The sequence below is a fragment of the Aotus nancymaae genome, unplaced genomic scaffold (assembly GCF_030222135.1).
Source record: "Aotus nancymaae isolate 86718 unplaced genomic scaffold, 86718_ANA_hifiasm-v0.15.2.pri h1tg000031l, whole genome shotgun sequence".
NCBI lineage: Eukaryota > Metazoa > Chordata > Mammalia > Primates > Aotidae > Aotus > Aotus nancymaae.
Window position 1 is genome coordinate 3,282,876 of NW_026988444.1, and position 16,220 is coordinate 3,299,095.

The 16,220-nt window shown below is 44.3% G+C and overlaps 1 protein-coding gene across 1 annotated transcript in view; it reads left to right on the forward strand.

Moving 5' to 3' along the window:
- UBE2F (ubiquitin conjugating enzyme E2 F (putative)) overlaps positions 1 to 16,220 on the forward strand; it is a 76,160-nt gene that overhangs the window by 45,413 nt on the left and 14,527 nt on the right. Inside the window, exons 5-6 of the mRNA XM_064383394.1 lie at positions 3,370 to 3,437; positions 12,788 to 12,858. Of these exons, the coding sequence (XP_064239464.1) occupies positions 3,370 to 3,437; positions 12,788 to 12,858 (139 nt within the window). The remainder of the gene's footprint in view (positions 1 to 3,369; positions 3,438 to 12,787; positions 12,859 to 16,220) is intronic.

Genomic DNA, 16,220 nt, shown 5'->3' on the forward strand with positions numbered 1-16,220 from the left:
GGGGAGATGGGAGGTAGGCCTTTTTTTACAGAGGGGAAGAAGGTTGTGAAAGAGGGGTGGGATGGGGAGCTGGCATGACTGCTTGGCCTTGAGGACATTGTCTGCAGATTTGTTCCCGGATAGAACATGTGTGGATGTTGGCCATCTAGAAATGGATTCTGTCACAGTGATTTGTGCTGACATACCCCTTCAAAAGGTTTGTTTTCCCAGTGCTCCCAGTAACCTTGAAGACTTTGGAGTATGGCTCTTCAAAGGTAGTGGGGAGTGGGCTCTAAAGCACAAGGAAAGAGGAGGGTAATTCCTCTCACTGTAACAGTGGGGCAGGGACGAGGCGGCTGATTGAGAGCTGAGTGCCAGGAACTTTCCCTGGTTGCATTTCATTATTGTATTTTGAAACCTAGTTGTCTGAGAAGTATAATGTTTTCAGCCCCAGCAGCCATGGACGATAGTAACATAGAATTGGCCTGTCCTAGACTTGTATAATTGTGCTCTGGGCCACAGTGCACGCTGCAGTTACAGACATACTCAATGAGCCCTCTACCTGCCAGCTCTGGAAGTGAGCAGTCCTTCCCTGAACTGTCTCCACCTTGGGCCAGCCAGTCCCAGAGCCAGGTGCAGAAGGTGAATCAGAACTCTTAAGCTGGGGTCATCGTGAAGGAAACCTTGTAAATAAGAGATGCTCTTGGGTTTCATCTCAGTCCAGTCTGCTCCCAAGCTGCTTTTTAAGTTGGACTGTGAAATTTCTGGGCAAATTCAATAATAAATAAGCAGACTTGGATCAGGTCTAAAAGCTGTGCAGCTTCAAAGAGGGGGAAAGTACTGATGCAGGAGCAGATCATTTTCCTGAGACAGATTTGTTTCATGAAAGAGAAAAACAGAACAGTCTGTTCTCACTTTTGAATGAGTTAAGAGAAGATATAATCCTTATAATTATTAAATAAGAACTTGACTGGAGAAGAGGGAATAAGGTAAAGTGAGAATCATGTTAGACCAAATAACACCTTTGAAAGTGGTAGGCAATAGAGTTGAAACTCTGTAATCCATGAAATAGAAAGCGAACTAGAGAAAAAATATAGCATGGCAGGATAGAATGGCCAGAGCACAGCCATGACCAAGGTGTCTTGCATGGGTTGTAATCATTCTTAAGGAAAAGAACAGCGTGGGTGCAGCAGCGTCATCCAAAAGCTGTGGTAACAGTTCACAGAATGGACTTCATGCTTTGTAATGTTACGCCTAATGTTGGATTTCTGTGCTGTGCCACAGTGGTCAATATCAGAGTACGTGTAAAAGACCAACATCCACAAATGCTTTGGCAAACAAGGATATTATACTCTGAGTATTTTATACCTAAGATGCCACTTATTTGAAAAGTTCCCATATCTGGAGTTAAAAACTTCCCAAACAAGTATCTTTGCCAAATACTTTATACTGTCAGTCACAAGTCCAAGTGTACTTATAAAAATTAGAAATATCCATCTCAAATAAGTGGAGGAAGGCTAGAATAATAAATGCCGTTGGGATGAGTAAGCAACCAGCTAGGAAAAAAAATACGACCTTAGTCTGTAATCAGTTGATGAATGAATGAGCTGATTAAATGTAATCTATGAAACCATTAAATTACTAGAAGAAAATATAGGAGGGCATTTATGAAATTTTGGTTGGGAAAGGCCTTCTTTTTTTTTTGAGACAGGGTCTCTGTTGCCCAGGCTGGAGCGCAGTGGCACGATCTTGGCTCACTGCAACTTCCGCCTCCCGGGTTCAAGTGATTCTCCTGCCTCAGCCTCCCAAGTAGCTGGGACTCCAGGTGTGCGCCACCACACCTGGCTAAGTTTTGTATTTGTAATACAGACGGGGTTTCATCATGTTGGCCAGGATGGTCTCGATTTCATGACCTCGTGATCCACTCACCTTGGCCTTCCAAAGTGCTGGGATTACAGGCGTGAGCCACTGTGCCCGGCTGTGAAATGCCTTTTTTAAGCATGATACCAGAGACAGAAACCTTACAGAAAGATTAGCATCTTAAAAAGAGAAAATTAGTGTTCAGAAACCACAAAGTCAAAATGCAAACTGCAGCCTAAGAAAAATATCTCATAACATAAAAAAAGCAAAGGCTAATTTTCTTAAGAGATTTTATATTACTATTTAAAAGGTGAATATCTCAGTAATAAATGGAGCATTTCAGAACATTGATTGTTCAGTTCTTAACAGCAAAAACATAAATGACCAATAATAATATAAATTTTAGCCTCACTGGTATTCATCAGAGAATGTAAAATAAAAGAGAACTAGTATTTCTCTTCTATCAAATTGGCAAAGAAAAAAATGTTAGGGTCCAGGTAATGCCAGTTTTAACTGCTGGATGACATAAATGTTGATGCAGTCTCAACTCTTAAGGAATGGATTTTATTTTAAATGATGACTTGTTGAGGCTAACAACTTGCTGTTATGCATTCATTTCATATAAAAAACATTGAGGAAAGTGACAAGATTTAATATTGCTGGTTTGTTTATGATGATAAATATTTTAGGGGAAGTTGATTTTTCATTTTAAAATGGTGCTAATTCTGTCAAATTTTAAAATTGAGAATAATTTAATTCCTAGGTGGCTTTTCCAAGCTTATTCATGCTGGAGTGCCCTCTGCTGGCACCAGCAGCCATTTACTGACCCTAGACTCGGTACCATCTGAAGAGAGACACTGCCCTGTGGGATCTACAGGGTGTGGAGGGAGACAGGGTAAAGAGGGAGTGGGGGCACACAGCATGTGGGTGGCTAAGACCCTGGGCATCCTCCTTGGTGCCCACCAGCCCACATTTCCAGAGGGCCTGCTCTGTTGTGAAGGCTGCGCCAAGCGCTCACTAAGGCAATGATTCTCTCAGGTTCATTGCAGTGTCCCCAAGGCCGAGAACCATGCCCAACAGAGGGTGGGTGTTCAGTAAGTGTTTGTTGGTGACTGTTAGTCATGTGTCCTCCAATTGACATTCTCTTGGGGAGACCGGCAGTAAGCAGATAAAGAAGTCACTTAAGGCATGAGATGTGTTCAGAGGGTTGTGCATTCCAGGAAGATGGTAGGATGCGAAGAGGCCAGTCAGATGGCCCCGAAGGATGTCCCCTCCCTTCCCTGAGGGTGTGCTCAGCTCCTGGAGGAGACAGATAGCAGGCGGGTGGCAGCATGTATCCCATTTCTATTCAGGCAGGGGCAGGACTCCCTCCAGTGTGTGTGCATTTGGTGATGGAACCAAGGAACTCTGCAGGCCTGTTTTTAAACTCCTGATTCTCTGTATTTGCCATATCCTAACAGAGTGTTTGCTTTTTGTTTCCTTTTTTTTAATTTAAAGGATTTTTTTGTTTTGTTTTGTGTTTTTTGATAGATGAGGGTTACTACCAGGGTGGAAAATTTCAGTTTGAAACTGAAGTTCCCGATGCGTACAACATGGTGGTGAGTAGCCTGCGTTGAGCCTGTTGTTCTACTTCTCGGGCGGGGCTGCCTGTGGTTGTGGCCTACCACTGGCACAGGGCCCTAGCACTCCCCTCTGCGTGTGTCCATGTGTGACTGAGAACTCACTTCAGTATTTTTGGGATGAATGTCACTCATCAGCAGTGTTTAGAGTGTCAGCAGAGAATTCATTTATTCAACAAAAACTTATGAGTACTATGTACCAGGCAGCCTGCCTGTGTATTTTCTGTAACTCTTGTCTGCTAAAGTCTGGCACTGAAGAAAAAAAGCATTTAATAAAATGACTGTAGTTTTGTTCATGATATAACACCAAAATTCCAGAAGTCTATCAAATGTGTATTTTTGAATTTCAGAGAACAATGACTTGTAATTTTAAGCTATAAGTAATTTATACCTATAGTTTCATGTTAATCCCTCAGAGACCCTTTCAGGTAATAATTATACCAAATGCCATTACATTATGTCTTTGCTTTGGGGGAACTTATAGACCAAGGAGAGATAAAGTGTAGAAAGTTGATGAAGTGGTAAAAATGGTAAGTAGAAGACAGTAGAGATACTAATCAGAGATAGGAAACTAGTTTTCCAGAATTCAGAGAAGGGAAGGCAGCAATCACTTTGGAAAGTGGTCAGGGCTAGTTAAGCTTTTAGGGGGAAATTGAATTGGAGTCACCGTGTCGTGGCCCAGAACCAGGGGAGGGTGTTGTAGGTGACATGGAAATGTGGCGAACTGTGGTGACAGTTGTGGACCTGAGAACTTCACACTGCAGAAGGCAAATGGACCGGGTCAACTGGAATGAACAACAAGTTGGGGAAGAATGGGGGAGAAAATGAGAAAACTCAGATGTGGGGGTTTGGTTGGGCATTTTCGATTTGACAGTGACAACTGGAGATTCTGAATAATTCTGTACCCCTGAGTTGGGGCATTAGAGATGGCGTGGCTGCACCTCAGGGATGGGTGTGATGTGTTTCAGCTCAAACTGCCAGGAGGTGGCGTGGGCAGCTCAGCGTGTTTGTCTTAATGGCGTGCACTGTGGGTGTGTATCCCTCCTCACATGTTCTAACAAACCCTCTTGGTCCATCAAGTAGGAAAGCACAAGCCGATGGTGCTGCCATAGAAAAGGAAGCCTCATTCCCATCATGAGAATGTGGGTCTTGGGGACACTGTGCCTGTTACTTTGCTTGTAGGAAGTGTGTTCCCACTGCCTGACGAGTAAAGTTGCCCCTGACCCCAGCCACCTGGGCTCACTTCAGTGACTGCAGCACTTTTTTTTGAAGCCAAACTTTAATCTATGGAAATGGACTTTTTACTGGACTACTCCATTTAGAGTTCTTTGTGAAATGTAATTTATGGGGATGGCAGTCCAAGAAATTTTTTAATTTGTAGACAAAGGACAGGAAAATACACATTTCCAGTCTTTGTCCATCCACCACCTGCTGAGACTTTCCATCCTTCCCAAACCACACTGAGAAACCTGGTGACGGAGCGCTGCACACTGTCTGATGCGAGGTGGTTTCAGAGGCATGGTTTCAGTGCAGATGTTTAGAATTTGGACTCTGGTCGTTTCTGGAAACAACCAGGCATACAGTATTTAAAATTCTGTATTTAGATTTGCTGCTAAATACTTTTAGATAGGCCATCTCTGTGTATTATGCAGTAATAATGTTAAAATTAAAGGGTGGTGAGTTTATGACACACCATTCTGAATGTCATAGCAGGGATTTAAGTGTCAGCTGATAAACTTTCCAGACAAGTCATGAAACATCGGAGAACTATTGTTTCAGGTATATCACTTTCCAGACAAGTCATGAAGCATCAGAGAACTATTATTTCAGGTATATCTGGCATCATCTAGTAGCACAGTTTCTTGTTTTCATTATAGGAAGAAAGCAAAACAAGAAAAAATACCAAGGAAGGAACAGGCATGATTGACAGCCTCTGTGTGCCAGGTTACTTTATTTCATTCACGTTACTTTATTCATTCACATGACTTTATTCCATTCTTCTGATATTTCAGTGGGTGATCTTTTTTTTTTTTTTTTTTTTTAAATTGAGTTGGAGAGTTGCTCTGTCGCCCAGGCTGGAGTGCAGTGGCATGATCTCAGCTCACTGCAGCCTGTACGTCCCGGGTTCAAGCCTCATCTTCCTGTCATTGGGTGATCTTAACATTCATATCTTTATACATTAGAAAGTTAGGGTTCGGAAAGCTAAAGTTAACAACGTTAGCTTTGCCAATGTAGACGGCTGAATTGTTGAAGTCACTTCATGTCCAGGGCTACTCAGCTTTTAAGCGTGTGCCCTTCTTACCACACCAAGTGGTGAGAAAATGTTTGTCATACTGTCCTTTCCCATTTGTGACTTCAAGAAATAGGAAGGAAAATGGAATAAAGAATGACTTGAAAGCCACTGAGCCTTGAAGACTTGTTTCCCTTATTAGTTGGAGACTGGCACAGAGGTTGAGATGGAGGGTAAGGCTTAAATTTTCCCAGGGATTTTCCTGTTCTTCTCTCACACCTGCTATTCCCCAGCCCCCCTCCCCACTACCAGTCCCCATGGGAAAATAAACACATCATCCCACTGCAGCTTTTCTGAAGTTCTGTGTGCTGTGTTTGACCTTTCGCTCTCTTACGACGATGATCTTACATTTTTCTATTTCCACTGTTGTCTCTTTTGGAAGTTTCATAAATGATGACTGGTCAGATATCATCAGCAATAAAACCTCATCTTCTCAAGCCCAGAAATACTGAGAGCAGCTGGTGGCTCTGTATGAACCGTGTTCCCACCCTGCTTCCGTAGGGTCCTTTCCTCTCCTCTCCCCAGCCTTTCCTTCTTACCTGCCTCCCCCGACTTTTTTTTGGAGACAGAGTTTTGCCCAGGCTGGAATCAATGGCGTGATCTCGACTCACCATAACCTCTGCCTCCCGGGTTCAAGCAATTCTCCTGCCTCAGCCTCCTGAGTAGCTGGGATTATAGGCATGCACCAACATGCCTGGCTAATTTTGTATTTTTAGTAGAGGCAGGATTTCTCCATGTTGTAACCCCTCCATGTTACAGGCTGGTCTTGAACTCCCCGACCTTAGGTGATCTGCCCACCTCAGCTCAAAGTGCTGGGATTACAGGCATGAGCCACCGTACCCAGCTTTTTTTTTGAGATGGAGTGTCACTCTTGTCGCCCAGGCTGGGATACAATGGCACAATCTCATCTCACCACAACCTCCACCTCTTGGATTCAAGCGATTCTCCTGCCTCAGCCTCTTGAGTAGCTGGGATTACAGGTGCCCACCACCACACCCAGCTAATTTTTTTTTTTTTTTTTTTTTTGAGACGGAGTTTCGCTCTCATTACCCAGGCTGGAGTGCAATGGCGCGATCTCGGCTCACCGCAACCTCCGCCTCCTGGGTTCAGGCAATTCTCCTGCCTCAGCCTCCCGAGTAGCTGGGATTACAGGCACACACCACCATGCCCAGCTAATTTTTTGTATTAGTAGAGACGGGGTTTCACCATGTTGACCAGGATGGTCTCGATCTCTTGACCTTGTGATCCACCCGCCTCGGCCTCCCAAAGTGCTGGGATTACAGGCTTGAGCCACCGCGCCCGGCCCACCCAGCTAATTTTTATATTTGTAGTAGAGATGGTGTTTCACCATGTTGGCCAGGCTGGTCTTGAACTCCTGACCTCAGGTGATCTGCCCGATTTGGCCTCCCAAAGTGCTGGGATTATAGGTGTGAGCCACTGCACCTGGCCTTCTGTCCCCTTCTCATGTTTTCTTCCTGTCTGCCTCTCATTCAGGCAAGTGTGGGGCAACTTCCTTAGGGGCCAGCATATGTCACTGGTGTCCCCATCAGGGAGTCTCCAGGGGACCATTGGGGTGTGATAACTTGGTTGAACATAAAAGTAGTTGCATTTGCCATGTTTATAATGAATCATTACTTACAGACTCTCCCGAGCATCTCTTTCCCACTGGACTGTGAGCCCTGAGGGAGTACCAGCTGTCTTGCCCACACTTTTTCCAGTGTGTAGCCTGTGCCTCCCACACTAGGCAAGAAATACAGACTGTCCAGTGGTTGCCCCTCTCTCTGCACCCCCATGAACTTAACAGTGTAAAAAAGAGATGAAATAATTCAACCAATGTAGGAAGATCACATAGGCACAGGCATTCAGGATAGAGAGTGTGAGGGCTCACTCTCAGGGCCCCATGTGTGTCGGTGAGAGTGGACACAGCAGTGGCCAGTGTGGAGCCTAGGGGTGGGCTGGGGCTTCTCAGGGTGCATCTGCTTCACCGCCATGACTGATGTTACACAATTTCTGTACTTCATAAGGACTTATCTCCTAAGAGTTATAGTTCCTGCAGTGAAGGTCTGTTATTAAGACTGTGAATCTGGAAAACTTTTAGTAAAGTCAAGCATTATTTTAGAATAAACTTTCAAAAGAAAAATGTCTATTTGGAATCTCCCACCCCATATCCCAACAGCTAAAATTTAGATTTTCTTTGTGTTTTTGTCCCTTTGTCTCTGAAATTTAACTCCTAGCCTGAAGCCTGCCTTGTAATTTGCCAGTTTAGAAACTGGCCAAACTGATGTGGTAACATTTAGTGAGATCCTACATTGTGCCAGACTCCGTGTCAGACACTGGAGGGCCAAGGATGGGAATTTGTGACCTTTCAAGAATTCCAGACTGTGGGGAGACAGACACTGACATGGTAGTGTGGAGCCTGGGTGGGTGATGTCGGCGATAGCTGTTCCTCAGGCGGGTGGGTTCGCCCAGAGGAGGAGCATATGGCATGGCCTGGAGTGCCTTGGAGGAGGAGAGAGCCTTAGCCCAGACCCCACTTGGTCTGTGGTGTCACACAGCCCTCAGGCATGTTGGTCAGGAGCTGGTTGGAGGAAGCTGTGTGCCGCAGCAGGAGAAAGGATTGGAGCTCTTTGTTCTTGGCTCTAGTTTCCTCCTGGAAGTGAAGATGCCATGTCTCCTCACATATTGTTGGCCAAATCATATTACCTGGTCATGGCCAGCCCGGAGGGACTAAGGAAGGGCTGTTCTGCCCTGGGCCCTGGAGGAGGAGAGCCAGAGACACTTAGCAGTGATGACCACCACAGGTGACACCTGAACTCCCACTCACCCTTCTTCTTCGTATAAAATTATTAGACTTTGTAGGAAATTGAGACAATACAGCCATGCAAAAATAGAATATTAATCACCTGTAATCTCTCCACCCAGAGATGATCGCCATGGCTCTCTAATGTCTGTTGCAGACAGTATAAATCCCACATACCAATGGGGTAATGCTACGCATAGCCTGGTAACTTGGGGCTTTCCCATTATAATATGATGGATATAATGCATTCATGTCAGTCAATGCACGATTGCATCATCATTAATAAGAGCACTTCTTTGTATGATGTATCGTTTTAAACCAGTCTTTTATCGTTGGTCACTGCTTGACCAACCTTTTGTAGTATAAAGCAGACTTTCCATAAAGGGCTAAGTAATAATTATTTTAGGCTCTGTGGACCACATATGGTTTCTGTCCTATATTCTTTTTTTTTTTTTTAACAACCTTTTAAAAATGTAAAACCAGTCTTTGACCACGTGAAAACAGTCCCAGCCTGGATTTGGTTTGTAGGCTATGGTCTGCTGCCCCAGAACAAACAGGGCTGTGAGGTGAGTCCGGGACATGCATCTTAGGTCTGTCTGCCTCTTTCCTCTGGATCAATTCCTAGACATGGCATTATGGGTATTGAGTAACTGATGCTCCATTTTAAGGTTCTTGATAATCCTATTAAATTACCTTCCAGAGAGGAATGCCAGTTGGCATCCTTACCGTCAGTGTTTGAAAATTCCCTTTCCCTAACCACTTACCGAGGTGGAGTATTCGCCTTTTTGTTGTTGTTGTTGCCATTTGGGGAGGAAATGGTATCTCAGTTGATATCTGGTTGTCATTTCTTTTTTTTGAGAGCTCTGTCACCCAGGCTAGAGTGCAGTGGCACAATCTCAGCTCACCATAACCTCTGCCTCCCAGGTTCAAGCAATTGCATTTTCATTTCTTTCTTTTTTTTTTAATTTGAGACAGAGTATCACTGCCACCCAGGCTGGAGTGCACTGGTACGATCTTGACTTACTGCAACCTCCACCTCCCAGATTCAAGCAATTCTCCTGCCTCAGCCTCCCAAGTAGGTGGGATTACCGGAGTGCACCACTGTGCCCGGCTGATTTTGTATTTTTGGTAGAGATAGGGTTTCACCATGTTGGCCAGGCCGGTCTAGTCCTGATCTCGTGATCTGCCCGTCTCAGCCTCCCAAAGTGCTGGGATTACAGGCGTGAGCCACTGCATCTAGCTGCATTTTCATCTTAAGTTGGATGCTGAATAGTGTTTCCTACTAATTAGCTATTTATATTTTTTATGAGCTGCTATTATGTCCTTTGCCTATTTTTCCTTTGGGGATATTTGTTTTTCTCTAGATTTACTAGTGTTCTTATATGTAAAGTATGTGAAACTTTTTTCTTAGCTTTTTTTTAGCTATGCTATAAATACTTTCTTTGTTTTGCATTTGCCATCTTTAGTTGTTATACAAGTTTGGTTTTTTTGTTTCGCTGCTTGAGTTTTGTATGTTACAAAATGCTTAAGGTCCAAGATGATCATCTGCATTTTCCTCTACTCCTCCTATAATTCTCTTTTATGTTTAATTTTAATGCATCTGGAACATTGTGTTTTTCCACATGGGTAGCCAGCGGCCCACTGAATAACCCACTTCCCTGTTGGTTTGAAAGGCCACATCATAGATTATATTCCTGGCAGGGTGAGTGATGATGGCCATGCCAAGCACTGAGGGGAAATGTGGGAGGGCTGGGCATTGCTTGCTTGTCTAGCTGCGGGCCACTGGGGTTGGGGGGAAGGGGCTACGGACCCAGTTTAGTTTGGAAAGTATATGTGTCAGAAGCCAGGTGCAGAGTTTTGCCCTCTGTTCTGGAACCACAGTTAAAAGAACCATTGACAAAAGGAGGCATCTGTGTTAACATCAAACTGTGGAAGGTGTGAAGGGGACAGGAGGAAGGGCGAATACCCACCAAGCCTTTGGGAGGTGTGGTAGTACAAGCTGGGTAGTCATGTGTGAGGGCCTCTGCAGAAGGGGCACCTGCTTGGGAGGGAGAGAGAGTTTGCCAGTTTTCTAAGTTCGTGCAGAAACTGAGAGTTGGTGACTCGGCCTAACACTAGACTGCCATTATCCAGTGACTCAGAGGGGTGGGGTGTACACAGCCCTGCCCCGAGTGGCAGTCTGCAGCTCAAATGCCTCAGGAAGGGAAAGATGCAGTTCCTCCTTTCTATTAAATGCATTCTCATTTATTTGTAGAAAAGCACAATGTGACATTTATTTAAACTCATTCTGAACCTAAATTCTTTGTCCTCAGACACATGCATTTGCACTGTCAGTTTAATCATTTTTTTTTTTTTTTTGAGTCTGCTGATTTTGTGGTAATTTGAATTAGAAAGAATACTCATTAGGGTGTTGAAAAGTATTTTTGCTTTATACAAATAAATGAAAAGATGAAACTATAAAAGTTTACGGGAAAGTTAAAGAGGATATTTGGATAATGAAGTATTTTCTAAGCATGGCATCAAAGATAAAAATTTGATTACAAAAATAAAAAACCTACTCAGAAAACATCATAAATAAAAATTAATAGCAAATGCTAACAGGGAAAATGTTACCCATTTCACAAAGGATTGATTGTTTTTTGAGATGACCTTTCTGATGAGATCCTGTGATTTGACACTTACTGCATATTAACTAAGGAGACTTGCTGTGGAAGGTCCTGGAGCAGAGACCCTCTCCCTCACTGCAGGTTGCGGGGTTGGGGGGGTGGGTGTCACATCTTCTGAAGGACACAAGCAGTGTACCAGAAGCTAGGGTTTCTGACCAGCAGATCCTCTTCCTGGGCTTCATCCGAGGAAACATTTCATCCAGATTGTGAGCAAAGATATGGGCATTTTTTGATAGAGCAGGGCTAGGAGAAGAGGAGGCACCCTAAGGGCCCAGAGGTAGGTGAGTGCTTGTTAAGCGCAGGCAGGACTACCATGGAATGCAGGATGTCATCTGAAATGATGGCAGAAATAACTAAAACATGTAGCACAGCTTTATTCTATAAAGAAAAATGAGTGTGCTGCATGCATGCTATGTGTGTGGCCTAGAAAGGCGTGAATACATGTACATCAGGTGTCACATTATTTCTGGGTAGAGTTATGATGGAGGAGTATATGTATTCTTGCATAAAAAACAAAAGTGAAAGACAACATAATTTATATATTTACATATATTTCTTTTCATTTTTGTTGTCCTTTTCTCTGAGTATGGATTGCCTTTGTAATAGAGAAATCTGTTTTGTTTTGTTTTCTGGTTTGGAGGCAGGGTCTCACTCTGTCACTCAGGCTGGAGTACAATGGTGCAATCATAGTTCACTGCAGCCTCCAATTCCTGAACTCAAGTGATTCTCCTGAGTAGCTGGGACTACAAGCAGGAGCTACCATGCCCAGCTCATTTTTTTTCTTTTTCTCTGGAGAGACAAGGTCTTGCTATATTGCCCTGACTGATCTCAAACCCTTGGCCTCAAGCAATCCTCCCACTTCAGCCTCCCAAAGTGCTGAGATTTTTTCTCCTGGATATCTGTCGTTAATTATATTTTCTCCTCTTAGGTGGCCACCCACCATGCCTGACCTAGAAAAATCAAAAGAACTTCATCCAAACCTGCCAAGTCATAAATAATGTTGATATACTTTATCCCCACAAATTCATTTTCATTCTCTTTCTCCCTTTAAGTATAACATGGACTAGGGCTTTCACCTAGGAAAATGTATGTGACAGTAGCATCTTCAGAAAAATCCAGCAAAGGGAACAGGCTGTTCTTGTAAGTAGCAGTAACTTTCAGCCATAGTTAGCAACTTTTGGTGCAAAGGACTCTGGGGCTTCTGATTTGATTTGGGCCAGAGGATGCAGAACTATTCCCTAGAGTGCACTGTGGACACCTGCAGTCTCAAACCCAGGGGGTATGGGAGGTGACAGAGGACCAGTCACCAGCACTGTCAGCTGGCAGGACACATGGGGCTTATAGAGAGGAGCTCAGAAGCCCACGGGCAGACTTGCTACTGAGACTAGCCCTTGTGGATGCAGCACGTTGATATATGCCTCGTTCAAGGTTGAACACATGCTCAGCGAGTCACATGGCACACTGAGTAAGCCATGAAACAGCATCTAGACAGGGAATGTGGTAAGGCTCTGGCCTGGAGATGTGATTTGCAGAGACTGTTGGTGTGATCTCTCTCATTTTCTCTGTGTTGCAGCCTCCCAAAGTGAAATGCCTGACCAAGATCTGGCACCCCAACATCACAGAGACAGGGGAAATATGTCTGAGGTGAGTTTCTTGTCTTTTCTTTCTTCTACATTTGTGAGTGTCGTGTATGAGAGTCAGGCTCTTAAACGTGTTGTCTCCTCTGAGAGAAGACTCTGAAGCATGGCCAAGATTAGGAAGGGCTTAGACTCAGCCGAAGTAGCTGTTGCTACTGTTGGGAGCAGGCAGGTTGCCTGCCTGCTCCCAAACCTTACACTACCTTCTGCCAACAGACCAGTGTCCTCTCATGGCCCTCTGGGGTCCACAGCCCTGCTACGTTCTTAGTGCAGCCTCCTTGCCTTTCCAGGATGGACCCCTGGGGTCCCTTATCTTGTTCCACTCCTATTTAAATGAGAGACCACATCCTCTCCATGTGGCTGATTTTAGCTAAGATGAGAAAATATAATTAATGATAGATACCCAGGAGAAAAGATGTAGATGGCAGGCTTAAGATGACCTTGGGCACTTGTATTTAAGCTGCCCTCTCTACCAAAACAGTCCTGATAGGTGTCATGGCACTTAGGGCAGGCAGCCTTTTGGAGCTTCATGTCTGCTGTGACTTGTGTCCCTGATCCCCAACATGACAGAATGTCGGGGGTCAGTGATTTCTTCTCCTAAGTTTGCTGGAAAAGATGTATAGGTGGGTTGGTTGGTTTTTAAAATAAGTTTCACATTTGGGCTTTATTTTTTCTGCACTTTGTCCCTTTCATTACTTTACGGCAGCAAGGTTGATTGCAGGGGCTTTGATACCAGACCACCTGGACCCGAGTCCAGCCCCCTGCCCTACTTGGGGCAGCTATGAGACTTTAGGCTGGTTATTTACCCGTATGTACCTCACACTCAGCCAGTTTGGAAAGTAGGCACGAAGTGTTTCCTTAGCACATTTCTCCTACTTCTGACATGAAATGTGATTAGTGGCCTAAGTCAGTTCTCATGCTCAACCTCCGCATCTCTTTTCTTTTGTTTCTCTCTCCTAAGTAAACACTAATCACCTTTGAAAGGAAATGTGTAAGCCATGGCTGCTGGAAATCTTACAGCGGGACGTCTTTCTCTTCAGAAGTACAGTTAGTGCCCATTTGCCCATTTTAGTTTTGTATAGATTGCTCCCTTTCTTCACTATCAGCTTCAGTTTTCACAGATAGTTAGAAATACATTTTACCAGGCATACTTTTCAAAAAGCATCTTCCCTTTTACATACCTGTCCTTTACGTGTTGAAACGTCAAAATTCCACCATCATTGGTTGCAGGTTATAAATGCATTTGGTCCAGGCCCCCACTGCCCCAATTCCTCCTGTGCTTGCAAGGACACCTGGCTTGCTTTCTGGGGGGCCACACTCTGCTTCCCTGTCTTGCCCGTGCCTCAGTCAGAATTGGGTCCAGAATAGGAAGCTCTGTTGTCCCTTTTGCCGTCTTCTGGGAAATCAGATGATTAGCAAAGCCTAACAGGGATGAACAGATGGTATCCTGATACAAAAGCCAGAAATCTTGAGGAAAAAGATTGTCAGATTTGATCACATAAAAATTAAGAACACAAAATGGAAGGAGAAATGATTGACTGGATTAACATCCTTGGTATGTAAATAGTCCTTACTATTCATTATAAAAAAGATGGATACTTCCTCTGGCAAAATGTGGCATTGGCTACAAATAGGTGATAAGGAGAAATAGAGGTGGGCAGTAAATATCTGAGGAGGTGTTCACTCTCATCGGTAACCAGAGAAAAGTGTGGAAAATGATGAGGTGTGGCTTACCCCTTATCAGATTGGCAGGCACAAATCTAACAAGTGGTAAGCCACACCTCATGGTTTTCTTGCAGGGGCGGGTGACAGAGAGTGAGCAGGCTCTCATTGTTGGAGGGTGCATATATTTGCACACCTTTCATTGGTCCTTTAGTCATGTAGACTACCTTTAACTTGTATGTACCATTAGACTTGTCAGCTTCACGTCTAGGGATTTAATCTAAGGAAATAATGTGCCAGATTGATGTACAGGGACCACCTTGTTAGGGAAAAGCAGACAGTGTCCAGTGGCAGCGTTATGGTGTGTCCTGAATAAAGGGAAAGAAAAGCCCAGTCACCCCTCTGGTTTGTGGTGACCTCTGCTCTTCCCATAGCAGGACTGATTGGTGCCTGGCGCTCCATGGGCCTGACTTTTATTTCTGGCACACAGGAGCACTTTCCTCTTTTAGAGAGAATTGCTCTGGTTCCACCTTGTCATCCCAGCAGGGGCCCTCCCCTTGCTCTGGCACAGGGTCAGAGGCTCCATGTCTGTGGGATTGGAGGGCCCAAGTCAAGAGCTCAGTTCAAGCATCTCCTAGAGCCCAAGCTTCTATTCCAGTTCCTGGTGTGTCCTCTGCCTCCTTGTATAATAACATCTCTGATAGCCAAGTGTCTCTGTCTCCTGAGCTCTCACTGGGACTATCCTCTGTGAGGCCAGGCTAGAACTTCCTCAGTGCCTGGGGGCACTGCACCCCTGATGGGCCTCACTGCTGTCCAGACTGGTGGCCACCACATGCTGGGCCTCCCTGTTACCTGCTGTGGCCAGATGCTAAGCCCTCCTGCTCTGCCTGTGCTGTTGATGGCAAAGCTCAGGGTGAGCTTCCTTCCCCTTCATTCAGCTAATATTGATTGAGCCTAGGCACTGGCAGAGCAGTTAGCATTCCCTGCTTTTATGGGTGAAACAGGCATTCGACAACTAAATGACAAATACATAACTGAAGGTTGCATTAAGATCTATATAAGAAAAGGATTAGCTAGATCATTCTAATAACAAAATATAGCCACTAGGATTTGACTTGGTTCCCAAAAAGTTATTCAAAAGTTGACAATTCAGATCTACAAGTCATCAATACCTCTGTAGGGTAGAAAGACATCCAACCAGTTGGTAGGGTACACGATTTGAGTTTTCCTTTTTTTTTTTTTTTTGAGACAGAGTCTTGCTCTGTCGCCCAGGCTGGAGTGCAATGGCACAATGTCAGCTCACTGCAACCTCCGCCTCCTGGGTTCAAGCGATTTTCCTGCCTCAGCCTCCCAAGCAGCTGAGACTACAGGTGCGTGCCACCACGCCCTGCTAATTTTTGTATTTTTAGTAGAGACTAAAAATACATATTGTTTAGACTGGTCTTGAACTCCTGACCTCGTGATCTGCCAACCTTGGCCTCCTAAAGTGCTAGGATTATAGGCATGAGCCACCATGCCTGTCCTCTCCTTTTTTCTTTTTAAGGGTAAAAGTAAACTTTAATCGTCAATTTAAGGTTAGTTATCTGTTTTTTTAAACTGATCTTCATAGACAATTATTAAGATTATAACTTTGATTCAAACTCTGCATATTTTTTATCCTGATCTAAATTGACTTACATGAATTTAAACAGACTCTAATTCAAAAAA